General features: G+C 46.4%; 1 protein-coding gene across 36 annotated transcripts; it reads left to right on the top strand.

Moving 5' to 3' along the window:
- Nucleotides 1-11,188: 11,188 nt before the first annotated feature.
- Nucleotides 11,189-27,227, top strand: FCRL6 (Fc receptor like 6). Of its 36 annotated transcripts, none has more exons than XM_077941187.1 (11): nucleotides 11,189-11,311; nucleotides 13,237-13,277; nucleotides 17,806-17,826; nucleotides 19,536-19,665; nucleotides 20,182-20,466; nucleotides 20,622-20,903; nucleotides 21,312-21,437; nucleotides 24,461-24,526; nucleotides 25,216-25,287; nucleotides 26,423-26,454; nucleotides 26,531-27,227. In XM_077941187.1, exons 1-11 carry the CDS (start codon nucleotides 11,296-11,298, stop codon nucleotides 26,654-26,656), a joined length of 1,197 nt encoding a protein of 398 aa, XP_077797313.1. In that variant the 5' UTR covers nucleotides 11,189-11,295; the 3' UTR covers nucleotides 26,657-27,227. The 36 variants fall into 36 exon arrangements, with proteins under 36 accessions (XP_077797313.1, XP_077797341.1, XP_014968309.3 ...); XM_077941215.1 differs by having other exon boundaries at nucleotides 19,399-19,665; nucleotides 20,368-20,466; XM_015112823.3 differs by having other exon boundaries at nucleotides 19,399-19,665.
- Nucleotides 27,228-27,919: the final 692 nt, after the last annotated feature.

Genomic DNA, 27,919 nt, shown 5'->3' with positions numbered 1-27,919 from the left:
GAAGAAGGAAGGAAGGGAGGGAGGGAGGGAGGGAGGGAGGGAGGAAGGAAGGAAGGAAGGAAGGAAGGAAGGAAGGAAGGAAGGAAGGAAGGAAGGAAAGAAGGGAGGGAGGGAGGAAGGGAGGGAGGGAGGGAGGGAGGGAGGGAAGGGAAGGAAGGGCAGAGTTCAGAAGAAACTAGGCACAAGCTTCCAGTTGTCCTTTCCCAGTGAAGTCACATGGACAGTGCTTAATTCTTCCAGCAACAATGTATGACAACACATACAAAATATGGCCAACCAAGGATGTTCACCTGAGCCTTGGTGTTCAGAATTTTGTTTTTAGTTTAGTTTAGTTTTGTTGGGGTAGTGGGGGATCAGTCACATAGGCATGGAGCATTCACATAACTCAGTCTCCAGCCCCAACACAGGTCAGACTGAAACAACAGGGCCCAAAGCAACCTAGGCATATAGAAACAGGTGTTCACCATAAATCACATTGTTGGTAGAAATGATCTGGCCTGGCTCACGGTCTCAGATATACAAAGACACTCTTACCATTGAGGATATTTCAAGGGTTCAGAGGTCTCAGAAGCTAATCAAGGGCGGTCTCAATGACCCTTGGAATGTGCAGGGTTTGGGCAATCCGGGCCTGCTGAGTTTATCTTTTACTGCACACTACTCCACGCTACTTTTCCTGCACACTCTTTTTGCCCTCTCCACATGACAGTCTGGGTGCGTGGGATGCTTCGCTCTCCAACTCTTTGCCTAGTTCTCAACTCCTACTGACCCCTACTGGTCATCACTTTTTTAAAAAGTTTAAACATCACTTTTTCAGGAAAATGTTTCCAACAGGCTCCCATGTATTCCCAAAGTATCTCTCCTACTTTGAGGCCTTTTGCTCACCAATAATAATTCATTTAGGCATTTAATATTTCTCTGTATGCTACTACAGTCTAAGGGCCATGTGTGTACGTGCAGCACAGTACAATGCCTGGCACATAAATACTCAATAAACAGATGATGACTGACTAACTGACGTGCTGTCACTCACCCGGGTATCTGCACATAGGTGAATAAATGGGAAGAAAGTAATAAACCTAGGGAATGGATAATCTAGTGGAGGAATACATGACATATGTACCCTCCTAAGTGTAAATGCAAAGTTGGATACAATTAGCCAATATGCAATGCATAAATACTTAAGCAATGGGATAGTGATTAAAGAGGTAAAAGGAGTGAAATTCGAAAAGTTGAACCTTCAAAGAGATGTGGAGAGTGAGGTTGGATAGCCTAAAGGGATATACAAATGCCGGATGTTATTAAAAATACCAATGTTGTGTTTTGGGTGCAGAGTCCATATGGGAAGACTTAGACAGAGGGACAAATAGGTATCAGTGAGGGGAGGGAAAAATATGGGGAGTCGATTGGCACAGATGAAGTACAAACCTCATCCAGTGGGTAGCAGGAAACGCGTGGTTAGGTGAAGATAGTGAAAGGGCAGCAAAACTCATGCCAAAAGGTTTGGATCATATCTGATCAACAGTGTGGAGTCACCACAGTTTTCTGAGTAGAGGACATGTCACTAGGTCCAATTTTTCTTAAGTTACACTCTGACAGAATGGCTCTGTTACTTAGCCACAATACGGTGCATTATGATTTAACGTTGCCAAAGACAGACGGGGTCTCTCAGCTGCTGATTTTTAAGGCTTTTCAGAAGATAAGAGTTAAGTAAGAACCTGCTTTTCCTGCTTGCTGGAAGTTAATGACTTTAATGCTTTGCAAAAGAAAGTAAAAGGGTTGTTAAGTCAGAGTGCTCACCCTCTGGGCCTGCAGGTTATGATTTTTTAATGCTTTTCAAATGGGAAAGGATCTCAAGTGAGTGTCATCCCTGCATGCTAGAAATATATGTCTTTCAGACAGCAGCTGGCACAGCCTCCTGCACACCCACTGCTCTGCCTGATTCACTGCATTCACATTTTAAATCTTGGAATGTTGCCACATCTCAGTTGACCCAATTCACAGGTCCACAGAGGCAGTGACCCCAGGGGCTGCAACTCAGCCCAGCCTTTCTTCTTATTGCCTCAGGTCTGTCCTGAGCCTTCAAAATTTTTGCCTCAGTTACATCCCTACTCCCTCCCCTTCTCTGTCACTACATCTGTCCACTTACCCTCAAACCTGTCTTCTCTTCTCCAAATAGTGATCAATTTGTCAAGTACTAAAAAGCCACACAAATCAGGTAGTATCTTTTTTCTGTAAGCAGAGGGCATGGTGTGTGCTGAGGAGAGAAGAGCTGGGGACTGCAAAGACAGCTCCCCACAGAGGAACATCCCCGGTCCTGGAAAAGTCAAGGCAGCTGAGTCTGGCAACTCAGGCATCTCCTGGTCAGCACTGTTCACCTGAAGACCTAGAAAATCACAGACCAGCACAGGCACCAGGGAGTCCTCTCCTGTCCCTCACAGGGAACTGCAGAGCCCAAGATGGGACTGGGCGGGGGGACAAGCCTGGGTCTCCACATGGTGTTCTGCAATCCTGTGGTCCCAGATCTGCCCTGGCACCGGTGCTCAAATCCCTCCAGGGATGAAGGACGGCTGGGAAGACATGGAGGGTTCCAGGTCCATGCAGGAGTCAGGCCACACTCTTGAGAGGGACCCTCAACCCACCCCAACCCACCTCTGCTCCTTTAATAACCTGGAGGCCACAAAGGAAGTCAATGGGATCCCCAGGTGAGGCAAATCAGAAAGAAACCAGGACATTACAAATTAAAATAAGAATAACAACAATAATATATGATTTTATATACAGCAGGATTGGACACACATATACCCACCCCCCCCACACACACACACACACGCACATCCACACACACACACACACACACATTCACACACACCAAATCTCAAAATACTAAAGTTGGCAAGGCTAAGGGGAAACGGGAGCTCCTAAACTGCTGAGGATATGTAAATCAGTATAGTAACCTTGGAGAGTGATATGTTGATTAGTTCACCCCAAAATCCAGCCACTTCACTTTATATGTGTGTGTATGTATATAATATATACTATATATAATAATATATAATATATATTATACATAATATTATATATATATATTTGCAGACAAATTCTGTATTTGAGTAAGTTAGCCACATGTATGAGGCTCCTCACTTATTCACTAACCCAATGCATATTGTATTGAGCACCTACTATATGCCAGGCACAATTCTAGGGTCTAAAAATTGAGTGTTAACAAAAGCCAAAATGTCTGCCTCCATGGAGTGTATATATAGTCTTGTTTAAATAGCCAAAAACTGAAAACAACCTGAAAATACATTGCTAGGAGAATAGACAAACACTGAACTACAGACACCAGTATCAACACAGATGTATTTTGGAAACAAAGTTGGGTGGGTAGGAAAGAAACTTGCAGATACAAAATACTATTTGTATGAATAAAAGCAAACAATACTGTAAATTGTGTGTTGATACATACATATGTTACACAAATAAATGGTTTGGATACCTATCAAACTCAGAATCTTAGCTGCCTCCTGGAAAGGAGAGAAAAGACCAGGAAGGAGAACTTCAAGTTTAACTGAAATGTGCTTTGTTTCCTAAAAGGAAAACATCCTAAGCAAATGTATACATGAAAATGTTAGCCGTGTGTATTTAGGATGTTAAGCATACAGATGTTTGTTGTGGCACGTTGGGTCCTTTTTCATTTTAGTTCAAGGTAGGGAAGCTTTTGTTTTGTATTGCTTTAAAATTTTAGAAAAGAATTAGGGGAGAGGAGGATTAAGACCCCATCTCCCAGTGACTCAGGTGCCGGAGCCTGCTCTAAATGCGCCTCTGGGATCCTGACCTCCAACCACCTGACCATTGGACAGGACGACTGGGAGAGAGAAGAGCAGAGTACCCCTCCTGCTGCTGCTGCCCTAGATCTCAGCAAGCTGCTGGGTGCCTGCTGTGTCCCCCTCCCCACCACCAGCTAAGTCAGTGAGAGTGTGGAGCTCCGTAAATTCACCCACACTGCCGTGGGAGTGGAAATTTGCCAACTACTTTGAAGAGCAATCTGGCGCTATCTAGTAAAGTGGAAGAGACACATACTCTATTATTCGGAAATTCTGTTTTTAAGGTTTTACCCTGGAGAAACTCTCAAACATGTGCCCAAGGAGGCATGTGCAAATATTCTTTGCAGCATTGGTTATAATGGCCAAAAATTGAAAATGGCACCATTATCCATCATTAGAAGAACAGATAAAATCAGACATGTATATCCAATGAAATACTATGCCACCGTGGAGATGGTGAGAGCCACACGTGTCAGTGTGAATTCATCTCACAAACAAGGCTGAGGAAAAGGGTGAGTTGCAGAGTCCTCCACAGTGAAATACCATTTACATAAAATTGTAACTGTTCCAAACAGTACCATATACTGTTGATCAGTGCAGGTGTATGTACTGAAAGTGTGAAAACACACTTGGAAGGGATGAATACCAGGTTCAGGTGTTACTTATAGGAAGGGAGAAAGAATAGAATTGGGGAGGAGTATATATGGGACTTCAGCTGATACTGTGCTATTTTATTTCTTTAAGAAAAACAAAAACTTGAAGCAAATATGGCAACATTTTCGAATTAAAAAGTGCTGGGTGATGAGTACCCGAATGTTTCTTATGTTCTTTCATATGCTTTTCACTTTTGAATATTTAATAATATTTATTTATTTATTTAGAAAGGGCAGGAAGAGAGGTGGTGGGTAGCGGAAGAGCCCCTGAGACAAAGGGAAGAGCGGCCAGGTGCAGTGGCTCATACCTGTAATCCCAGCACTTTGGGGGGCCAAGGTGGGTGAATCACTTGAGGTCAGGAGTTCAAGACCAGCTTGGCCAACATGGTGAAACCCTGTCTCTACATAAAATACAAAAATTAGCTGGGCATGGTGGCAGGCGCCTGTATTCCCAGCTACTCAGGAGGCTAAGGAAGGAGCTTGAACCCGGGAGGAGGAAGTTGCAGTGAGCCCCAGATCATGCCACTGCACTCCAGCCTGGGCAACATAGTGAGACTCCATCTTAAAAAAAGAGAGAGAGAGAGAGAGAATGACAGAAGAGCACGTAAGAAAGCAAGGTGCTCCCTGTGTTGGCAGATCTGAAACATCAGCCAGAACATAGTAAGAGGGGGGCATAGCCTCCGGGCAGGCCAGAGAGACAGGGCTGGGCATGCAGGGTGCTATAAAAGAGGTGATGATTTATTCTTAGTGGAATGGAGAGATAGGGAGCTAGGGGCTTTAGCCAGAGGAGTATTTACCTTGATCTGTTTACACTGATTAGGTCACTTTTGTCTGCTCTGTGCAAGATGGAAAAAAGGAGGGTAGGAGCAGAGGCCAGGAAAAGAATTAAGAGGCCTTTACAGTAATGTAGGCAAAGGACATTGGGGAACTCCATTGTAATGGTGGCAGAAAAGATGGAGAGAATAAGGTGTATTTGAGATATATTTTGAAGAGGAATCAATAGAACTTGGGAATAGGTTAGATGTGAAGTGTGACTCTGAGGTTTGGATTTGAGTAACTGGTGGTGCTGTTTACCGGCTGAGAAGACTGGTGGGCATGAGAGCAGGAACCATGACAAGAATTGTTTGTGCATCTGTTTACTCGTTCCCAGCAAGGAGGAGAGGGACAGAGTTTTATTTTGGGCATGTCAAGTTCGAGATGATTGTGACCCACCCAAGTGCAGGAGTAGAGCTGGGCAATTGCATATTCAGGTCCAAGATCCTCGGGAGAGGTTGAGTCAGATCAGGAGATATAAAGTTGGGTGTCACCAGCATATTATTTCGAGCCATGAGAATAGAGAGACAGTGTAAATAGCAAACACTGAACATCCCTACATTTAGTGTCAGGAGAAAGAGGATGATCCGGCAAACAGACTAAGGAGTGGCTGGTGAGGCAGGAGAATTAGGAGAGGGGACGTGATGCATGCCAAGACAGAAAAGCATTTCAGAGTGGAACATGAAATGTCAACGGTTCAAATGCAGAGTGGCCAAGTCAGCAGAGGGCCGAGAATCCCCTGTTGGAGCCAGCAACACAGGAGACTTTGTGTCTTTAGCAAAAGCAATTCAGTGGAGTGGTGGGAGCTAAGGCCAGATCACCCACTATCAGGGAGTGAGTAGGGTTTGCAGAAGAGGAAAGAGTGAGTGTGGGTGAGTCTTCTGGCCCAAATGGAAGGGAGGAGAAAGATGGGGAGGAAGCTGAAAAAGATGAGTGAGGCAAAGGAGAGGTTTAGTTTGCTTTGGATGTTACTGTGCGTGTCCATATACAGATGAAAAAAGTCCAGTGGAGAGACAAATTGATGGTGGGAAAGAGTGGAGGGAATGAATGCAGGAAGGAATACTTTGAGAAGAGGAATGAGTAGGGAATCCAAGCCATGCAGCCTCATTCAGCAAAGTCAGGATTCTAACTCAAGCCTGTCTGATTCACACACCATGCTCATTCCTAGGAGCCTCTTTCCCTCACCCGTGAGTGTCCAACTCCCAGGGTCCAGTGCACTAAATCCTTTACCACCATCTCCTCTAAAGACACAAGTTTTATAGTCTTCCCATTTCCATCTGGGTTCTGCATCTACCCAAGGAACTGGAGGAGAAAATAAGCAAACTGAAGAAAATTAAATATGACCTATTTTATGCATTCTATATAAATGCATGAAATAGATTATGTTTGACAGTGGTAAACAGAGAACCCAAAATAATGCAATTTATCACTTTAATTATATATGCTTTTCTTCCTCAATCTCCAGCCAAAAATGAGCTTCCAGTCATTTTCAGTTCCTTCTGTGGAGCCATTCCCTAATTTCTAAAGCTGTTTTTGATAACCACAGACTTCCAGTCAAGGATGTTTTATCTGAAGCATACTGAAAACATAACATGCTGCCTACGATGGCACATGCGAGGAGGAATGGGGTGGGTACGTAGGAAATTGAAAGTAAGGAAGTAGAGGGAGTGTGGAGTTCCGATTCAAAGGAACAGCATGGATTAAACTGATGTCCCTCCAAAGAAATTGATATTCTCCTACTGCCACGGAGGAAAGTAATAGGTGCTGAGTTATTTGGATACTAAGCTAATTCAGAGTCAACCAACCACCTTTAGTAAAGTAACCTTACCCTAAAATCTACTTATTCATGAATAAGAGAGGGTAAGAGGACCTGAAGGAGGGCAGGTGAGAAGGCAGTTAGCAGCCATCACACTGCAGGGAGAAGGGGACCTCTGCCTTATTGCAGTCTCCATCTCACACATATATGTCGAACACCTGCTTCCAGGCACTGAGGGTACAGCAAAGGGCAAGACAGAAATGGCCCTTGCCCTCAGAAGCTTGCAGTCTCTTGGGGGAATGCACACAAGAGGCAATCACAGTGCCAGGGAAAAGTGCTAAATCCTCAGACAGGGGATGTATGTGCACCTAACTCAGCCTGGGTGGGGAATGGCGGTCAGGAAAATGTTTCTGCAGGAACGGTTAAATAAACTGGTTTTTTTTATTTGTTTGTTTTTTGTTGTTTGTTTTTTTTTTTTTTTTTTTTTTGAGATGGAGTCTCGCTCTGTTGCCCAGGCTGTAGTGCAGTGGCACGATCTCAGCTCACTACAAGCTCTGCCTCCCGAATTCACGCCATTCTCCTGCCTCAGCCTCCTGAGTAGCTGGGACTACAGACACCCACCACCACACCTGGCTAATTTTCCTTCTTTTTTTTTTTTTTTTTTTTTTTTTTGTATTTTTAGTAGAGACAAGGTTTCAACATGTTAGCCAGGGTGGTCTCAATCTCCTGACCTCGTGATCCGCCCGCCTCAGCCTCCCAAAGTGCTGGGATTACAGGCGTGAGCCACTGTGCCTGGCATAAACTTTTAAATCGAAGACATGACCGAGATTTAGCCAGACTGGCCGTGAGGGCAGGCAGTCAGGAGATAATAAACAAGAAAAACATAAAGCACATGTGTGTGCCCACAAATACACAGTATCTATTATCTTAAAGGGTCATGTGAATGGGAACATTGTTGCTGCTTTATTTTGCACTTTGGGGAAAATCAGAGTCATGACAAGCTGTCTCAGACTCACAATCAGGGTTAGTGGTGCTGTTGGATAATGTAGGAAACAGAAAAGGACCAGGTTGGGAGGTCGAGGCTGGGTTCAGCCTTGACAGGTTGAGTAAAAGGAGCTTCTGAGACCTCCACATGGAGCTCTCAGGTAAGCAGTCAGATACTTATATCTGAAACTCAGGCTTATGGCTTGGGCTAGAAAGATACATTTGGGATTTATTGCATCAGGGGTAGCAAGTTAAACCATGGCACAGATGAGCATCCTCAGTGAGAGAAATACTCTCACTAAAAGGGAAAGTGAAAAGAGAAAAGGGCATGGGGCCAGGGGATGAAGAACTTCTTCACAGCCACTAGAGGAGGGAGGCTGAGCCTGCGGAGGAACATGGGAAGGTGTTACTGGGAGAGATGGTAGGAAAACCAGGACACAGTTGCTTCACAGTGGTTTAAAATGGAGGGAGTAACCCACAGTAATGACATTAGCATGTACCCAAAATGAGGACAAAACCCATCCATTGGATGGGCCAGACATGTGAAGGAATCACATCTGAAGCCAAATTGGAATGGGTTGAAGATGAGTGAGGAGTAAGCTAACACACACCAGTGCTTGCCAAAATCTACTGCTTTGTGAAACTTATAGAAAATTATATCTCAGTGGACATTGGCCAGTTGCACAAGGCTGCTCCCAGCTGGAAGTGCGGTCCCACACAGATGCTCTGAGGGCTAAGGAAAGCAATATTTTATAACACCTATAGCCATTTGAGATACACCAATGTGTCTCAGAATACCAACTGGTAAGGTCTGCTATAGACCACTTTCTCAACTAGAGTGCCTATGAATTGGGGCTCCCAGGGGGGTGTGGAATCAAGGTGAGCTTGCTGGCTTGGTTTGGTTTCGTTAAGAGTTTTTAAGACCTTAGCATCTTTCAGAAGCATCTATGGAAAAAATCCAGTTGAGATGGGGGGACTGGATTCATGAGAGAGAAAAGGGTAGTATAGCATTGGTGGTATAAGGCTCCTCAGAAGATACAAAAGAATCCAATTTCAGGTGAAGGGTCAAATGTACAAGATATAGTGTGTGCAAAAGTGTAATTCTCCCCACAATACTAGAAATTGAATGTTGTTATTACCATGTTACAAATTTAGAACCTGAAGCTTAGTGAGATTAAGTCACTGCCCCAGGTTCCTTGCCTAGTAAGCTGCATAGCCAGGACTATAACCTGTATTTCTCTGACTCCAAAATTCCTAACAATTATACTTAGGTGCTAGGCCTGGAGACACAAAGATGAGCTAGATTCAGTTCTTGGCTTTGAAGAAGTCATATACTAAAAGTATAGAGAGACACTAAAATAAATATAACACAGTGTGATAAATAGAATAATGGAAACATGGGGGAAAATAGGAACCACGAAAACTACACCCACGTATATGCCCATCACTTCCTGAACTCATGGAGGCAGGGGTGGACTAGACATACAGCAAGGGCTAAAAAGAAATACAAATACCTGGATGGATGGATGGATGGATGGATGGATGGATGGATGGATGGATGGATGGATGGTGATGGATGGATGGATGGATAGATAGACAGAGAATAATAGTACGAATAAAGATTCCCTCCTTAGGGCAAGTGTTGTTCATATGGCCACAAGAGGTCGCTGCAGACCTGACACAAAAGAAGGTTTTTTTCCACTGGCGCTGCCATGCTCTCTCCAGTAGCTTTCCAGAAGGAAGGGGTAAGGATGGAGAGAGGAAATGAGGGTGGTGACCAGATGCCCCATAGCATTTTCTGCCCTCTGTAGGACAGGCCCAGAGCTTCATGCCCAGTCTGGCTCCATCTTCACCCGACTCCTGGTCATTTCCACTCCTGTCTTAAGTTTCTAGGCTTTTGATGTTTCTCCAATGTGTTCTGTCTTTCAGACCTAACTCAGAAATGGTCTCAGGTTTCTCCATAGGCCTGTGGTTCCAGCTATGGATGAGACTCCAATCGCAGCAGACTTTCTGGCTGAGTGCCTTTGCACAAAGTACTTATCTTTCTGGGCTTCACTCAAAATACTAAGGTTGAGAGGAAGGCTCTAGTAGTTAAGGCTTCCTGGCCCACACTTCTTACAATAGCTCACCTTCACCGAGCACTTCCTACTCGCGGGCATTGGTCTAAGTCTGCAGTATCCAAGGAGGCAGACACTTGTCACATGGAGCTGTTTAAATTTTTTAAAATTTCAACTAAAGTAAAAACAATTAAAACTTCAGTTTCTCCATCTCATGAGTCTATTTCAAAAGCTTAATAGCTCTACGTGGCCACCAAACTGGACAGCCCAGAAAACATTTCATCATCACTGAAAGTTCTATTAGATCTTGCTGTCCGAGTGCGTCTCATGTTTTTAATCTTGTTTAACCTTCATAACAACCCTATGAAGCAGGTATAATTATTTATCCACTTTAAAGATAAGGACCCTGAGGAACAGACTGGTTAAAAACTTACCCAGGGTCTCTCACCAGATTCGTATCCAGAATGAGGATTCAAGCACAGATATTGGGCTCCAGGGCCTACCATGCAGAGCTGTCCCCTACCCCAAGCTCTCCTGCTCTCCCCTCTCGCCTCTGGGAGCTGCAATGACTTATCCTATTCCCCAACGGCCATTGTCCCTGACTAATGCCGCCCTGACAACTGACTCTGAGCGATGAGAGCACCTGGGCCTGGAGCCTCTTCTGGCTCCTCTTCTGGATCCTCATCCACACTCTATTTTCCTCCCACCTCCTTTTAGCCCCTGAATTCCCTTAGAGTATTAGTGTTAGTATCATGGGTTTTAATATCTCCGCTAACCCATCCCATTATCAGTTCAAGGTCAGCCTGAGTCCTGAAAGATTCCTAACCTGGGCAGCAGCCCTGTTGCTGCTCCCCGAGGGTCACCTTCATCCCCAGGGGAATGACATGCAGCCAGCTCAGCTCAGAGAGCTGGTTTCACCAATACCTCTGAAGGCGCAACAGCATCTTGCTCTGCAAGGGAAGTGTGAAAGGTCGGATGCCGCTAGAACCCAGTGAAAGCAGAAGTTGCCAGGGCAGAGGCGTCAACCATTCTGTGTGCAAACCACCGTAGGTGTTTGCAAGCTAGACCACTTGCGGTTATCCCCTCTCTCTCTTGCCCCAGCTGCTGCCCTGCAGGGCCTCCACACAACCACAGGACCTGCAGCTGAACGAAGCTGGAGACAACTCAGGAGATCTGTTGGAAAGAGAACGATAGAGGAAAATGTATGAATGTTGCCATCTTTAGGTGAGTGGACAAGAGATTTACTTCCTACTTTACTTCCTCACTACTTTTACCTCTTTCCTAAACAACTGAGTCACCAAAAAAAAAAAAAAAAAATGCCTGGCAGTGTCAAATTAGTTTCCCACTTCCACTGAATCAGATAATCTAGGTCAAGAAAACTTAGAAAATTCTCTCTCTCCATCCCTGGCCTCAGCAATAAGCACATCAAATTCCATCAAATTCCACGTGTAGAACTTCTCACTTAAAGATTTCCAGGAATAACTTTACCATAAGAAAATGCTTAGCCGGGCGTGGTGGCTCATGCCTGTAATCTCAGCTACTTGGGAGGCAGAGGCAGGAAAATCACTTGAACCCGGGAGGCGGAGGTTGCAGTGAGCCAAGATTACACTCCAGCCTGGGCAACAGAGCGAGACTCCTTCTAAATAATAAAGAGAAAGAAAGAGAGAGAGAGAGAGAAAGAGAAAGAAAGGAGAGAGAGAGAGAGAGAGAGAAAGAAAGAAAGAAAGAAAGAAAGAAAGAAAGAAAGAAAGAAAGAAAGAAAGAAAGAAAGAAAGAAAGAAAGAAAGAAAGAAAATGCTTCCTAGTATTTTGCCTGACTCCGTGTTTCACCACAAACTCTCATGTTCTGTCCACAGAGGAGATGGGAATGTGGGACCTCTTTCTCTGTTGAGGGAACATTGAATAATTTCCAGTTTGTATCTATTACAAATGATGCTGCTATGAGCACTCGTGTGCATGTTTTTTGATGCCTGTATGTATACATTTCTGTTCAACATCTACCCAAGAGTGAAAATGCTGAACCATCAGGGATCCTTGTGTTTAGTTTTGGTAGATTCTGCCAAGCCATTTTCTAGTGACTGTACCATTTATATTCCCACTGGTGGTGTACAAGAGTTCTAGTTTCTTCACATCCTCACCAATACTCAGGAGAGGATTGCATGGGGCAGGTCACTGGGCTCCCCCAGACCCAGCTCAGTCTCAGCCGGTATCACTCCCTTATTCTTACAGAAGGTGTAGTGGTATCTTACTGTGGTTTAAATTTGCGTTCCCCCAGTGATTTATGATATCAAGCTCCTTGTGCTATGTTGATTTGACACATGGATATCTGCTTCTGTGAAGTACCTATCCAATTATTTTTGCCCATTTTTCTAGTATTTGTCTGTCTTTTTCTTATTGACTTGCAGAAATTCTTATATTTCTTATGTGGGCCCTTTGTCAGCTGCATGTATTTAAACTATCTCATCACACCACAACTCGTCTATTCCCTTTCTTAATGGTGTCTTTTAAGGAAGAGTTCTTCTCAAAATAATACCTGACAGTCTTAAAAGCCTCAGATTCCGAAGCTCCATCTGTGTTCTACTCCATACTCATCGATGCTTGATTCCTTCTTGAACTGAGGATCCTGTGAACTGTCCTCAGGGCTCCACTTCTCCATCTCACTGCAGCGTCCACAAACATTTACTGCTGGAGATAGGAGTGCCTCGGAAGCTGGGAGGTCGCTTGGGAGTCAAGGGGTGGGTGATCTTAGTTTTCCAGTGCTGCGCTGCCTCCCAGGCTGAATGATGCTGAGGACAAGCAAATTCGGGCCGTCTCTGGATCTTTCTAGTGGAGATGTCCCGTAACCATGTTCCATCCTAGTTCCCTGGCATAGGCTTGTTGAAGCCACAGAAAGTGTCAGGGATTTATTAGTGACATACTGACTCCTTCATGTTTAGTGTTCAAGCAAATTAATTCATGTAATACTTCTTCAGCCAAAGAAGAAATACCAATTAGAGCTTTGTAAGTTTCTTTCCCACTTCCTATTTCAACTATCAAGCTATAGCACTACCCAGCTTAGGTCACTCACCCACCTTCGATCCTGAGGCCTGGCTGCTCTCTGTCAGCTTCGCCCAGCCTGTTTCTGACCTGTGTTCCCTCCTCTGTGCCAGGACAGGCCCCATGCTGCTCTGGATGGCTGTGCTGCTCTTTGGTAAGTCAACCAGCTTGGGCATCCCCTCCTAGAGCACTAAGGACCATAAGTCATCCCTGAGACACCTTTTCCAATTCCAGTGGGTTTGTGGCCGGAGCTCAAGACAGGTGCGTGTACCTGGGCATGCTTGGGAGAGATGGGCACTGGGGTAGGAGAAACTCCTCAGTGTTTCCTATCCCATTGTCCTGGGTCCTTGGCAGGGCAGCCCTTTGATATGTCAGAGATAAATTAGGGAGGCAGAAAATCACATTACAAGGTCACCTAACTTCCCAATGACATTTCTACCTTGTGATATCAGGTTAAAATACTAATAATAGTTGTCTCAAAAGGAAATTGAAGTTACAGAAGGGAAAGAGGCCGCTGGGGGCAACACGGCAGGAGTCAGGGAAATGAGGGATAACAGTCCCAGACGTTTTGCTCGGCAATGGGAGGTGGAATTTTACAGGGTGACATATTTTTATGGAGCCTCAGCATTTTCTTAGAACCACTTAACAATGATCAGACCTCTCACCTGGTTGAAAGGCCTGTGCCCTGAGTAACCAAAGCCCTTTTCAAATTGACCGTCTCTCTTCCGCATACATCTTCTCTCTGTTGGAGGCTGTTTCAGACCCATGGGGCTGGTCTGAAGAATCAGCTTCATTATCTGATCCATGCCTCTCTCTCTTCTCTCCATTCCTCCTCATGCAGGTTACTTGTAACTGAGGGAGCTGGTCTAAGGGTGGAGGATTGCACGAGGAGGGTGACTGGGCTCCCCCAGACCCAGCTCAGTCTCAGCCAGTATCACCCCCCTTATACCTAAAAGAAATAATTTGTGCATATATTTTGTTTCACTTTACAGTTTCCAAGTGGACCTACTTTTTAATTCTTGGTCCCAATAGCTTGTTTGCTGTTTGTTTTCATTGAACTGGAAAAGCAAAACTGTTCCTAAATATAACCTCTTCCTGGACAGAGTTTGTGAGAATTTGACCCTGTGAGGAAAATGCCTGTTCCACTCAATGTTCCTTCTCCAGCGTAGCGTGTTACTCTGTGTGTTTTACGAATGGCCATTTGGACAAATGGAAAGGTCTAATGCTCACACTGAGGCAGTGCCTGGATATACTCCAGGCACAAGACTCACAGGAGCAAATGGCACTACCTTGTAAAAGGAACAGTCCTTGGAGTTGTCTAGATACAGTCTGAGAGTGTTCCAGCTTGGAACCCAGGACAAGGATGACAGACAGCAAAGGAGGAGAGGAAGGGAGTCAGTGACGGGCTGACTGGTGCACAGTGTAATGGAGAACCCAGCACCAGCACATTTGGTCCCATGTGATGCTCAGGGACCCCAGAAAAACAGCCTAAATCACAGGCCCTGCGGCTGGGTGTGTAGAAACATGTATCATGTAGAGCTGCTATTTCCTCTCTCAAGAGCAGGGTATGGTCATAATAAATTGGTGGCTATTACTATTATTGGCTGTCAGGACTCCAGCAGGAAAGGAACCCTGACATTGAGCATGCTGGGACCTGGCTGAACGTGAAATATGTACTTAAAGTTTGGGAAATTAAGCTTAATTTTCTTCTGAGCTGAACATTAGCCAACTTCCCTCCTACCACTGGAGCCTGCTCCCTGCATACTCCCACAGCGTCCATAGGAGGTGTCATGGGGTCCCACACAGCGCTCCCAGCAATGTGACTGCTGCGGCTTGGCACAGCACCCTGTTCCACAGTGGTAGAGCTCAGTGGTGACAGAGTTCTTCATGGTGAGCTGAAATCTGCCTCCCTGATCCCTCTAGTCTCCATTTCTGTCCTATAAAGTAACTCAGAATAAGTCGCTCCCTTCTTTTAAGCTTAGCCCACTAAGTATTTTGTGTCTCTCCTCTGTTGTATCTTTCCCAGATAAATATCTCCCGATCCCTCAGAAACTCTAAGAGGAAATTATCCTGCTCCTAGAGTTGGCAGGGGCTGCTGCCTTCATTTTTTGGAACTCTATTATGGAACTTGGTTTGACAGTAGCTCTCGGCCACCTCATTATACTGTCACCTCATCTTTGGCCTATATGGCTGATGGAGGTCCCTGGGCCCTCATTGCAGAAACTGCTGTGAGCAGGTGTCACCCACTGTGTATGTTCCCAGTTGGCTGCTGTTTTGATTGCAGAAAGCAAGTTTGTAATCCCACCTCCAAGATCTTGCAGTACCATGGGCAGCAAGTCATCGGGATTTGGGGGCATGAGCTCATTTTAAGTGCATCTATGCTTCCTGGGTGCCTTCTGTCTTGTTTTTGGCTTCAGTGGCCTCAACCCTGCTTGTTTAGCACTTTGTAGCTGCAAAATTGTTTTCCAGTGAGGAGGGGAAGGGAAGGAAGACATTATTACAGAGTAAGGTCTCTATCACTCTGAGGTCAGGCCGCCTTTCTGCTTTCAGTTAGTGTAGTAACCACTTTCCCAGGCAGTGGGTCAATATAACCTTCACAACTACACTGTAAGAAAAAAAAAATGACTATTATCATTTCTATTATGTGATATGACAGAACGAGATATTGAAGGCTCTTGGAATTTAGACAACTTGTTCAAGGTCATACAGAAAGAGTCACATTCATGACTTAAGTCCAGGTCATCTGATTCCAAATCCTGCATGCTTTCCACTGCACCAAGCTCATAGATGGGGGTTGGGGTGGAACTGGAGGGATGATGAGGAAGAGACTCATTGTTCTGCACACTCTTGAGAACTTATGACTGAGCTGATCCTGAGCTGAATAGAGAATAGAGCTGAAAGATTCCATCTGTGTCCAAAGTATTGTAGAAAACAAAGATGACACCATGTGACAGAGCCAAACATCTGCTCTTAGAGGGTTTTCACCCAGCCCTCCCAAGGCCATTCTTGCATTTTGTTGGTGTTATGCAAAATACCTAGGACATGTCAGCAATGAAGGACACAAATAAATGTATGAGGATTGGCTGGACTGACTGCACTCAGCCCTACATTCATTCATTGTTTCACACCTTGCCCCAAAGTCCGGAAGATTCTTCACTGCTTCATATCCAGCTGTGACCTTCAATTTCGAGTCTTCCATTACTTGGGTTATTCAAACCTACCTAACCATATCTGTCATCATTTTGTGAGTTGGCCTCTCTTCCCAGGTTACCTATTCTCACACCACTCATTTAAAAGGATGAATGCAGCACATCCAAGATGCAAGCATGATGTGGGATGCATCCAGTTTATTTGTAGTTCTCTTATTCATCTGTGCTGCCTGACAATGTCTCACATCCTTTGATGATTACTCTTTCAGGGGACTTGGCCTCCTCAGTCTGATCACTTCTGTACCCTTTTCACCAGAGTTCTGTGGACAGATGGGACCACAAGAATCAGGCCCTGCCCTTGCTATATGGGTTCTCTGGCACATTTGTGCAAGAGTCTAGTCCTGTGTTTTCTACTTTTTGCTTCCCACCTCATACAACTGGATGCAAAGGAAAGCATTCGTGCATTTATTCAGCAGATGCTTACTGAACACAGACTGTGTTCCAGGCACAGGTCCTAGGCATAGAAAATATAGCAATGAGTAAGATAGTCAGAGTCCCTACTAATGTGGAGCTTACATTCTAGACAGACAGACAGGTGATAATATGTAAGCAATTTAATGAATAAGATAAATTCAAATAGTGATAAGTGCTTTGATGATAATACAATGGGGCATTGTTTTAGTGACTGGGGAAAATTCTTCTGATTGGAGTCTCAGGGAAGACGTGTTTGAGAAGGCAATATTTGAACTGAGATAGAGCAAAGAGTTCTAGGGAGTAGGTCCACCATAAACATTGAGTAGTCAAGTGGCTGACTGGTTGGGTGGTTGAATAATTGAATGGTTGGGTTGTTGGATGATGGGATGGCTGGGTGGCTGGGTGGTTGGGTGGCTGTGTAGTTGGATGGTTGGATGTCTGATGGCTGGGTTGCTTGGTGGTTGAGTGGCTATGTGGCTGGATGGTTGGATGGTTGGGTGGATGGGTGGTTTGGTGGCTGGGTGGTTGGGTGGTTGAATAGTTGGATGGTTGGGTTGTTGGATGATGGGATGGCTGGGTGGCTGGATGGTTGGATGGTTGGGTGGATGGGTGGATGGGTGGTTTGGTGGCTGGGTGGTTGGGTGGTTGAATAGTTGGATGATTGGGTTGTTGGATGATAGGATGGCTGGGTGACTGGATGGTTGGATGGTTGGGTGGATGGGTGGATGGGCGGTTTGGTGGATGGGTGGTTGGATGGTTGAACAGTTGGATGGTTGGGTTGTTGGATGATGGGATGGCTGGGTGGCTGGGTGGTTGGGTGGCTGTGTAGTTGGATGGTTGGATGGCTGATGGCTGGGTTGCTTGGCGGTTGAGTGGCTATGTGGTTGGATGGTTGGATGGTTGGATGGTTGGATGGTTGGGTGGATGGGTGGATGGGCGGTTTGGTGGCTGGGTGGTTGGTTGAATGGGTGTAAGTCCCAATTGCTGAAGTGACAGACCTCCTTGTCAGAAAGCTCTTTTTGCTACTTAACCTAATTATGTTACTTTGTTATCTTGCAGTTCCCTGTGTTGGGAAAACTGGTAAGTTGTGTCCATTTCTCTTCTAATTCAAAGTATGTCTATGGGCCACAACTTACTGGATGGGAACAGGACAGTGCCATGGGATCCCCCAGAAACATCTGCAGAGCAGCACCAGACGAGGCCCCTTCCTCAGGTGTCTTGGCCAGTTCCCAGGAAAAGGAGGAACCTGGAACTCCACTAGTCTAAGGCCGAGGGTAGTCCCAAGGTGACCCAAGCCTCAGCAGTGGGGCTCTAGGCCTCTATCCTATACCCTTAAAAGTGGCTATGGCCTCTGTCTTCTCTCCATGTGGTTCTGGAGCTCTTATATTCTCAACTCAACAAGACTGGGACTCCCTTCCTTCCTTTTATGTTCAGAGAAGCAGGTACATTTGTCTGCTGATCAGCCTTCCTTCCTTCCTTCCTCAGATCCCCTTCCCTCCAGCCCATTCAGTGACACTGACCTCCATGGAGCTTTCTGTCAAACAGGAAAAAATTCTGATCTATGAAATCTTGACCTCCAAGGACATACCCTGTGATTCCAGGGGGAGATACTTCAAACCAATACTTAGTGCTGTTAGGAAAAGCAGTAGTGGAAGCAAGGCTTGCCATTCAGTAATGCGGTAAGCATCATTTCTTCCAGGGTGAGGAGAGTGGGTCCTAAGGATCCACAAGATCTAGACAAGAGCAGGATATGCTGAGGCTCCCTAACAGTTACTCTTCATTAGTCTCAAGCCATCAGGATGGCTCAGAAGGCTGTCTGGGAATGGGGGTGTCTGGCTTATCAAAGATATGATACAGCCTGGGGACAGATACAGACTGAGGACAGGCTCAGCCTGCCCTGCAGGCAATGATGCTGCTGCCCTGCAGGTGATAGTGGATCCCTGGGAGCTCTTCTCCTGCTCACATCAGGGCACAGAATACATTTTAGGAATAGAGACAGAGAGAACAAATCCCTTCCATGAGAGTGGTGGAAGATGAAATGCCCTGCTGAGGTAGAGATGGAGGCTGGGCCTGGAGAAGCCCAATGAGGAAGGCAGGAGGGAGAGAGCTCAGGCTGTGGCACCTCCAACACTCCCCACCAACTGCTTTCTGGTGAACACAGATGCTGCTATTAACAGAAGTGAAGGTTGCAGAAAGTGTCACATTAGGTAGCCAGAGGAGGAGAAGCCAATCTAGGCTGGAGGGAATTGAATCAGGAGGAATGAGGCAAGACAATGAACAGAATGAATGCAATTAAGCCAAGCTTGGCAAGGCAGACAGGAAAGTGCAATATAAAGGAAGACAAGGAGGGTGGGGGTGGGAGGAAAGCCAGAGAGAAGACACAGGGAGAGGAGAGAAGGGCAGGGGAAGAGAAAGGAATAAAGAGAAAGAGGGAAGAGGAAGGAGAGAAGAAGGAAAGGAAGGAGAAGGAGTAAAGGAAGTCCAGGTCCTGCCCTTCTCTGGTCGGCATGAAAGACTGAAGACAGTGACACTGCACTGGTGCCATCCAAGGGCCTCCATCCCCAGAGGGAGGCCTTAGGCTGGGGGACAGAGAGAGAGAAGTGACCGATGGGACCTGCAACTCCAGGGCTGCCCTGTTCCTCTGTCTCGCAGCCTGGCTGTACCTCCAAGCCTGGCCAAACCCTGTGTTTGAAGGCGATGCCCTGACTCTGCAATGTCAGGGGTGGAAGAATACACCACTGTCTCAGGTGAAGTTCTACAGAGATGGAAAATTCCTTCATTTCTCTAAGGAGAACCAGACTCTGTCCATGGGGGCAGCAACAGTGCAGAGCCGTGGCCAGTACAGCTGCACTGGGCAGGTGTGGTATATTCCACAGACATTCACACTAACTTCAGAGACTACCATGGTTCAAGTCCAAGGTAAGTCACCAGCTTGGGAGTTTGTGGGGCAGGAGGTGCCACTCAAGGATCCCGTCTCTAGAGGCCAGTAGCTCTCTGGACAGGACCCCTGTCTCTGGCTGCCCCTCGTGCTGGGCCCATGAATGGGGCCCCGAGGTTTCCCAAGATGTTGTCTCAATACCCCCCTCTCCCCACCATGGGGCACATATGGAGCCAGGGGAAGGAGTGGGGAGATTCCTGGAACGGGGGCACTGGGAAGAGCCTGGACCAGTCCAGGTTCACCCTTCCCCTCTGTGGACTAGAGGACCTCGAAGGGCCCCTCTGCCTCTGACTTCTAAGATTCCAGAAGGACCTGGCTGTGTGGAAGTCATTTCAGAGCTTGTAGATGAGGACAAGAGGACAGGTCCTGGGGATCAAACTGCCTCCCATCGGTGTCCCCAGGCTGCAGCCCGGGATGAGTAGAAGCTCAGGCCTCAGCCTCCTGGGGCTTCATCATCCGGGACTCCCCTCCTGAGCCCTGGGCCTGCATCTCCCCAGAGCTGTTCCCACCTCCTGTGCTGAGTGCTGCCCCCTCTCCTGAGCCCCGAGAGGGTAGCCTGGTGACCCTGAGATGTCAGACAAAGCTGCATCCCCTGAGGTCAGCCTTGAGGCTCCTTTTCTCCTTCTACAAGGACAGCCACACCTTGCAGGACAGGGGCCCTCACCCAGAACTCTGCATCCCAGGAGTCAAGGAGGGAGACTCTGGGCTTTACTGGTGTGAGGTGGCCACCGAGGGTGGCCAGGTCCAGAAGCAGAGCCCCCAGCTGGAGGTCAGAGTGCAGGGTAAGTGTGCGAGAGAGTGGAGACACCCCCAGGGACCTGGGCATCAGGCAATGGGATCCCCTGGGGGGAAAGGAGTTGGGGAAAGGTCCCCAGGAGAGGAGGGAGCCAGGGTCCTGGGTGGTCAGGCTGAGCCTCCCATCCCACGTGCATCCCAGCTCCTGTGTCCCGTCCTGTGCTCACTCTGCACCACGGACCCACTGACCCTGCTGTGGGGGACATGGTGCAGCTCCTCTGTGAGGCCCAGAGGGGCTCCCCTCCAGTCCTGTACTTGTTCTACCTTGATGAGAAGATTGTGGGGAACCACTCAGCTCCCTGTGGTGGAAACGCCTCCCTCCTCTTCCCAGTGAAGTCAGAGCAGGATGCTGGGAACTACTCCTGCGAGGCTGAGAACGGTGTCTCCAGAGAGAGGAGTGAGCCCAAGAAGCTCTCCCTGAAGGGTGCGTTTTGTCCTCCAACAAAGCTTTGAGCCCCAGCAAGCTGACGGGGGTCAGATCTCACCCTCTGTGTACCTCCCACCACGCCTGGCACAGTGCTGGACCCATGGCAGCCACTGCATGACCGAGCACGGACCTTAATTGGTCCATCTGTCCACTGAGCCTGGCAGAGAAATATTGAAGTCCATGGAGTGGGGAGCATTATGGGGGGAGCAGTCACCTGGTCACTCATGGTGTCACCATCATCCTTGCTGCCATCCCCTGAGCCATCCTTCATGCCCATCTACGAGGCTCCCGCAGGCTAGATGCTTCCTCTAATACCAGTCATTCTGCCTCTTCCATGCCAGGCTGAAATGCATTTCTGAATTTTATCCTCAGTGCTCATGGCCAGCTTCTTCTCCCCGTTCCCAGGTTCTCAAGTCTTGTCCACTCCCACCAGCAGCAACTGGCTGGTTCCTTGGCTGCCTGCGAGCCTGCTTGGCATGATGGTCATTGCTGCTGCACTTCTGGTTTATTTGAGACCCTGGAGAAAAGCTGGTCAGTAACTCTTCTTGGCTTTCTTAGCTTCTGAATCCCTGTGCGAGGCCCTGCCCAGCCTTTGGAAAGCCAGAATCTGACAGGGCCAGCCACTCTCTTCTCCTGGGTGTGGCGTGGGAGGGGGGACTTCTCTTCCTGTGTCACACAAAGGGGCACATGGAAGGACAGTTAATGCTTCCAAGACGTATACACACATGCACTTGCTCACACGCTCACAGTCATCCAGAGATGCACACAAACACACAACTGCACACTCAGGCATGAATAGAACATAAACCAAGGAACTATTACAAGCCAAACGTGATGTATGTCAGTATCCTTTACATTTGAAAGACAATCTGTGGCTAGGAATATGACAAAAAAAAAAAAAAAAAGACCTCCTCCTTTCTCTCTCATTGAGCTCTGCTAAGCAGAGCTCTGATCTGCTTAGACTGGCACATAGTGGGTGCTCAGTAAATTCTCATTCTAATCTAAGCAGATCGCCCCAGCAGGTTCCCAGGTTGCCCTTTCTCCTCTGTGCATTCTCTAATGCTTCTAATCAAAGTCACTGAAAATAAAAAGGTAGGTTAAAATTCTGATGTAGAGGAAAACAATCAGATAAACGACATTTCAGGTTATCTATTTATTTTGATATTCCAGACTTTCTTCTTCTTCCTGTCTCAGTCGTGATCATAAGAATGAATGTTGGCTTTCAAAGCAATTAGTTTGGGTGGCCACGCGTTTATTCCAACTCTAACCTTTGCTCAACTCAGGCCACATGTAAGGAATGGCTACCAGTGCCAAAGCTATCTGGTGTTGGTTCATTCCTAGGGCTTCAAATCTGCCTACAGAGGTTCAACTCAACACCACTTCATCCTCTGCAGGGGCAATGTTTTTACTTTCTGCTTGTCTGGGACAAAAGTGATTGCTCTCATAGACCTCCAAAGACAGATGTACTTATTTAAGCTTGCAGCTCCCTCTGTTGAGAAATTTGGGACGAGTTTTCCAGGAGCTAGGCCATCCTGCTAATTAAGGAAGACCACCCAGTCATACGTTCAAAGCATTCCTTCCTGCATCCACCAGGGTACCTGAAAGGGTCTCTCCCCAGCCCTAGTCCCAATACCCTGCCTCACCAGGCACCTAGTTAGGGCTTGGACCAGACTTCAACTTCCTCTCCCCTTTTGAATTTATAGTCTTTGTCCATATAACTTCCCATCTCCACCCTTCTCACTAGTCTTGAGTTTGGATTCACTACAGGCTAGAGTTGCTTTAAGTATCCCTTCTTAGTGGGGGAAAAGGAGAGGAGACCCAGAGCTATTGGGGAGACAGCTGAAGTAGGGAACCACAAACCAAAGATCTGTGAGTTCTACTGTCATTGTGTCTAATGAAGTCTCCTCCAAATGGCCTAGCCTGGCCTCAGTAATACAGGTGTTTCTGTTTCTGTCCACTCACCTCTGAGTCAAAGCATTAAAGGCAGAGTAATGGCAGAGTAATGTAGCACAACTGCCTCCCTCCCCAGCCCCAAACAAGATGGTGAAACAGTGGCCACTATTGAAAGATCCTCAAGAAGAAGATGCCTTTCACAGAGAACAAAAGAGCATCCTCTTGATGTAGAGGTTATAGACCATCACCACCATACCCACTGCCAACCTTGGAGCAGGTAGGCTTCATTTTACTAAGGAGCCTGTCTCTCATGCAAACAGGACTGCTGGTGGTGATCTTAATATGTCAGAATCTCAGGCGCACAAAATATTCTCTAGAATATTGCTCAGAAAGTCACTTTCAGGACCAATTCCATAGCTACGCAGGAAAAACAGCCAGATCAATAGCCTTATTCTCCAAATCCAGCTCTGGGAGACTCACAACCATTTCCAAATATCATAGCTGTTCTTTAACAAAGAGAAATATGCCACCACCAAACACAGTCAACAGATGTAATGTCCAAAGTCAATTTTTAGAACATTTGACCAATGATGGTGTTACTGGAACAAGGATATGGTCATGCAAGGGGTCCACTTCAAAGTAGCACTCACCTGCATGTACAGGTTCTGCTGTGCTTGTTTAAAAGCATTCCTTTTACTACCTGTTGTCACACATCCCATAAAATAAAGTTCTATCAAACTCATGGAACTCTTCATTGAATGGAGACTCAGAAACTGAGGCTCATTTCTTAGCCCTGACAAATGAGCACTGGAAAATGCTTAATCGCTGGGGATCTGTCTAAGTCTCCATAAGTCCCCTCTTGATTTTACAGGAGAAGCCATTTCCACATATCCTACCCGCTGATTCTGATGCTTTCTAGCTGTTAGTGTAATGAGTATTTCTTGGGCACCAGGCATGACCCAAGTGTTCTAAAATCTACATGTGACCCAATTCCTATCCCAAGAGTTACCTTTAAAGATCTGGAAGCACCTGCTGTTCCAGAGGCAGTGTGCTAGTGGAGAAAAGGCATACAAACCTGGATTGAGATTCTGTCTCCACCACTTACTGTGACCTTATATAAGTCACCTCTCCCAGCACTCGTCACCTCATCTATGAAATGGAGATAAAAATATCAACCTTTGCAAGATGGTTGTGGAAAATATTAGATACCAAAGAATTAGGAAGAGAGGTGTTTTTGAAATCCAACTATGTGCTGGTCACTGGTTAGGTGCTTTACTAGGAAGATTATATTTTATTTGGATTGCCTGGCCCCATGTCTGGCATATAGTGTATGGTCAAAGTTATTAGCTTTTCTTCCTTCTGAAAAGCAGCTTGACTGGTAAGCCTAGGCCCTCTCCTAGGAGGAGAGCAAAAATGTGATCCATTCTTGCTCACCTTACCTTCTCCTAGTTTATGATTCCCATGGAGCCATCTAGGGTATTTTTTCAAAGGAAACATCCCAGAAAAATCAACCATGTCCAGACCTGTGAATTAGCCCTCCTAATCAAACTGGCCTCAAACCTTCAGTGGCCTCCCTGTCATTCTTGTTCACAGCTTTCCTGTCCCCTGTCCCACCTGCCCTCTAAGGGACACCCAGTGAATCATGCCTTTGTATCTCCTAGGGCCCCTTCCATCCCAGCTACCTCCCCCAGCTCCAGGTGGAGAGCAGTGCCCACTATATGCCAATGGTAAGGACTTCCAGCAGGACGGTGGTCTGCCCATGTGGGCCAAGAAGAACTTCTTAAGGGAAGTAAGAAGGGAGCTTTCCTGAGCCCTGTGTCTCAGGAATTGGAGGCATCTGGGGAAGGAAAACAAACAGCTTCTAGAAAGGGCATGAGGAGAGAGTGCTATGGAGTTGGTGGTGGGAGAGGGAGGTGGGAAGGGAGCCAGGGCTGCAGGAGACGGGGCAGGGAAGGTTTGGACCAAGGGTTGGCAAACCTATGACCCATGGGCCAAACCCAGCACACTGCCTGTTTTTGTAGATAAAGTTTTACTGTAACACAGACATGCTCATTTGTTTATTTTGTTTGAGGGCTTTCATATTACAGAGTTGAATAGTTGTGACAGAGATTATACAGGTCACAAAGCCAAAAATATGTACTACCTTTTTTACAGAAAAAGTTTGTCAACCTCTGGGTTAAACAGTGTCAGGGCTAGGGAAGCTGCAAAAAAAAAAAAAAAAAAAAAAAAAAAAAAGTGCTAAGGGGGCCTGACTCCTCTTGCCATGATAGCTATCCCCACATTAGTAACCAACCCCCATTGCCACTTATCACCATAACAGAGCCCCTGATGGGCTTCTCTCCATGTCTTCAGGACACTTATGGCATGAGGTGGTAGAGTCAGGTGGATCCTATTTAAGCCTCATTCCTTCTTTCAGTGCATCACCAGAAAGAGAAAGATGAAGGTGTTGTCTACTCTGTGGTGCATAGAACCTCAAAGAGGAGTGAAGGTGAGTGATCTCAGACCAAACGTGGTACTTTTACGAACAGAAGTTTTGGACCTACAATGAAAGTATCACTACCACGGTCATTACCACTTTTATCATTACTGTGACCACCACCACTATCACCAAGACCATTGTATTTATCTCCATTATTGTCACCACCATCTCCTCTTTCACTACCACCTTCACCTTCACACCATCATCAATGCTACCATGACCACCACCACCTATCTCCTCCACTACCACGCTCACCACAGACACCACCATGACCACTACATTCACCATTCTCAACACCATCTCCTCCACCACTGTTACCATGATAACTGCAGGGAGTTTTTTGCCCTTTCCTGAGCAATGTGAAGGACAAAGAAAAGAGAGAAAAAATGATGTAATCTTCCTTTGCTCCAGAGTCTAAGTCTAAGCAGGACAGCCCTCACTATAAGATGGAGTCAAGAAGACTATGAGCTCCAGCCACAGCTATCAGAGTCAGGTGGCAGAGGTGGGGGAAATGCTGGTCCTTTAACAGAGAAATAGGCCACGTGGCATCATGGGAAGAGTTTGGGTTTCTGAGTCTCAGAACTGAGTTTGAAACCTGACTCTATGTACTTACTTACTGTGGACTTGGCAAGTCAGGTGTCCTCTCTGAGCCTAATCTATAAAGGGGAGACAATGCCTGCTTTGCAGGATTACTATAAGTTGTTAGGAATGGAACCTAGGTTCTAGAAACAAACCTTAAAAATTGTCTACATGTAATGGATGTTCAAAACAGGGAGTTTTGTTGTTGCTGTCGTTTTAATGTCTTATCTGCTCTGCTAGTTCAATTCCTAGTCTGCAAAAATGGGTTTGAATTGGCATAGGGTTTCTGCTCCTTCCCATAAATGGCAGTAGGGGAAATGAACAATCAAAGAGTCTCTTAACTGAAGGGCAGTTCCCCCAGGACCTGAGGTCACACAGCTGGTGTGTAGTCCAACTGGAACTAGAACCCAGGTCTCCCCATTCCAGATTGAGGAGGAGTGAAAGGAATTTCCCCCGCTGGCTTCCCTGGCTCTCTAGAGGAAGACAACCAGCCAGGAAGGGTGGGAAGGAGATGTACTTGCTGTGAAGCACAGAGACCTGACCTGAACTCACTCTTTCCCCACAGCCAGGCCTGCTGAGTTTGCCGCGGAGAGAAAGGTGAGCTGGGATCCCTGCTCCTTTCTCACCCTCTGTCTTACATCTGCTTCCTCATCCTAAGCCAACTCTTCCACAGGACAGTTCTATCATCTATGCAGAGGTGAGATGCCTGCAGCCCAGTGAGGTTTCATCCAAGGAGGTGAATATAAGAAACACCCTCCAAGAATCCCTTGGCGACTGTGAGGAAGTTCTCTGCTTGTGACGGTGTTCTCCTATCAACACACGCCCCACCCCCAGTCTCCAGTGCTCCTCAGGGGGACAGCAGGCTCCTCGACTCTTTCTGGGGCTCCTTCAATTCCCAAACCCAGCATCACAGAGCCCCTGAGCCCTTGTCCTGGTCAGGAGCACCTGAACCCTGGGTTCTCCTCTTAGCAGAAGACCAACCAATGGAATGGGAGGGGAGATACCCCCACCAACACACACACTTAGGGTCAGTCAGTGACACTGGACACAGAAGCCACAGAAATTTTATTTCCATACAAGCATGTTACTTCCCCCCGATATATATATATCTCATCCTTCAGGAAGTATCCAGAAGGAGGCCTTGTTATCATAGGAGATGACAGCTCCATGTGTGTTGTTGTCCCCGAAAACCTTCCAGTGAGACAAGATGATGTGGTGGAAGACAGTAATATTGATGATCCGGACCCTATGTAGACCTAGGTTAATGTGTGTGTTTATTTATGTCTTCGTTTTTAACAAAAAAAGTTTAAAAATTTAAAAAAAAAAATTTAAATAGAAAAAAAAAAATATATATATATATGAAATAGTTATATGCCACATAACAGCATTTCAGTCAGTGATAGACTGCATACACAACAGCGGTCCCAGAAGATTATAATGGAGTTGAAAACTTCCTACTGCCTAGTGATATCATAGCTGCCTTAACATCATAATACAATGCATTTCTCACACGTTTGTGGTGATGCTGGTACAAATAAGCTACAGCGTTGCTAGTTATATAGAAATATAGCACATACAATTATGTACAGTACACTATACTTGATAATGATAACAAACAACTATGTTACTGGTTTACGTATTTACTATTTGCAATGGTGCCATCTCAGGTCACTGCAACCTTTGCCTCCTGGGTTCAAGTGATTCTCCTGCCACAGCCTCCCGAGTAGCTGGGATTACAGGCATGCACCACCACACCCTCCTAATTTTTGTATTTTTGGTAGATACAGGGTTTTGCTATGTTGGCCAGGCTGGTCTCGAACCCCTGACCTCAAGTGATCCACCCACCTCAGCCTCCCAAAGTACTAGGATTACAGCCATGAGCCACTGCGCCCGACCTGAAGAAAATACTTTCATGAATTTAGTGTAGTCTAAGCATACAGTGTTGATAAAGCCTGCAGTAGTGTACAGTAATGTTCTAGGCCTTCACGTTCACTCACCACTCACTCACTGACTCACCCAGAGCAACCCCAGCCCTGCAAGCTCCATTCACAGTAAATGTCCT

Source organism: Macaca mulatta, chromosome 1 (assembly GCF_049350105.2).
Source record: "Macaca mulatta isolate MMU2019108-1 chromosome 1, T2T-MMU8v2.0, whole genome shotgun sequence".
Lineage (NCBI taxonomy): Eukaryota > Metazoa > Chordata > Mammalia > Primates > Cercopithecidae > Macaca > Macaca mulatta.
Note: the sequence above shows the minus strand (reverse complement) of the source record. Positions and strands in the feature narration are given on the sequence as shown.

What these genes read in the sequence shown, in the direction of transcription:
- FCRL6 (XM_015112823.3), top strand. Translation starts at nt 11,292, where the DNA reads ATGAATGTTGCCATCTTTAG. An exon ending in TACCATGGTTCAAGTCCAAG is followed by an intron (nt 19,666 to 20,181) that starts GTAAGTCACCAG and finishes GCATCTCCCCAG; the next exon opens with AGCTGTTCCCACCTCCTGTG. An exon ending in GAGACCCTGGAGAAAAGCTG is followed by an intron (nt 21,438 to 24,460) that starts GTCAGTAACTCT and finishes TGTATCTCCTAG; the next exon opens with GGCCCCTTCCATCCCAGCTA.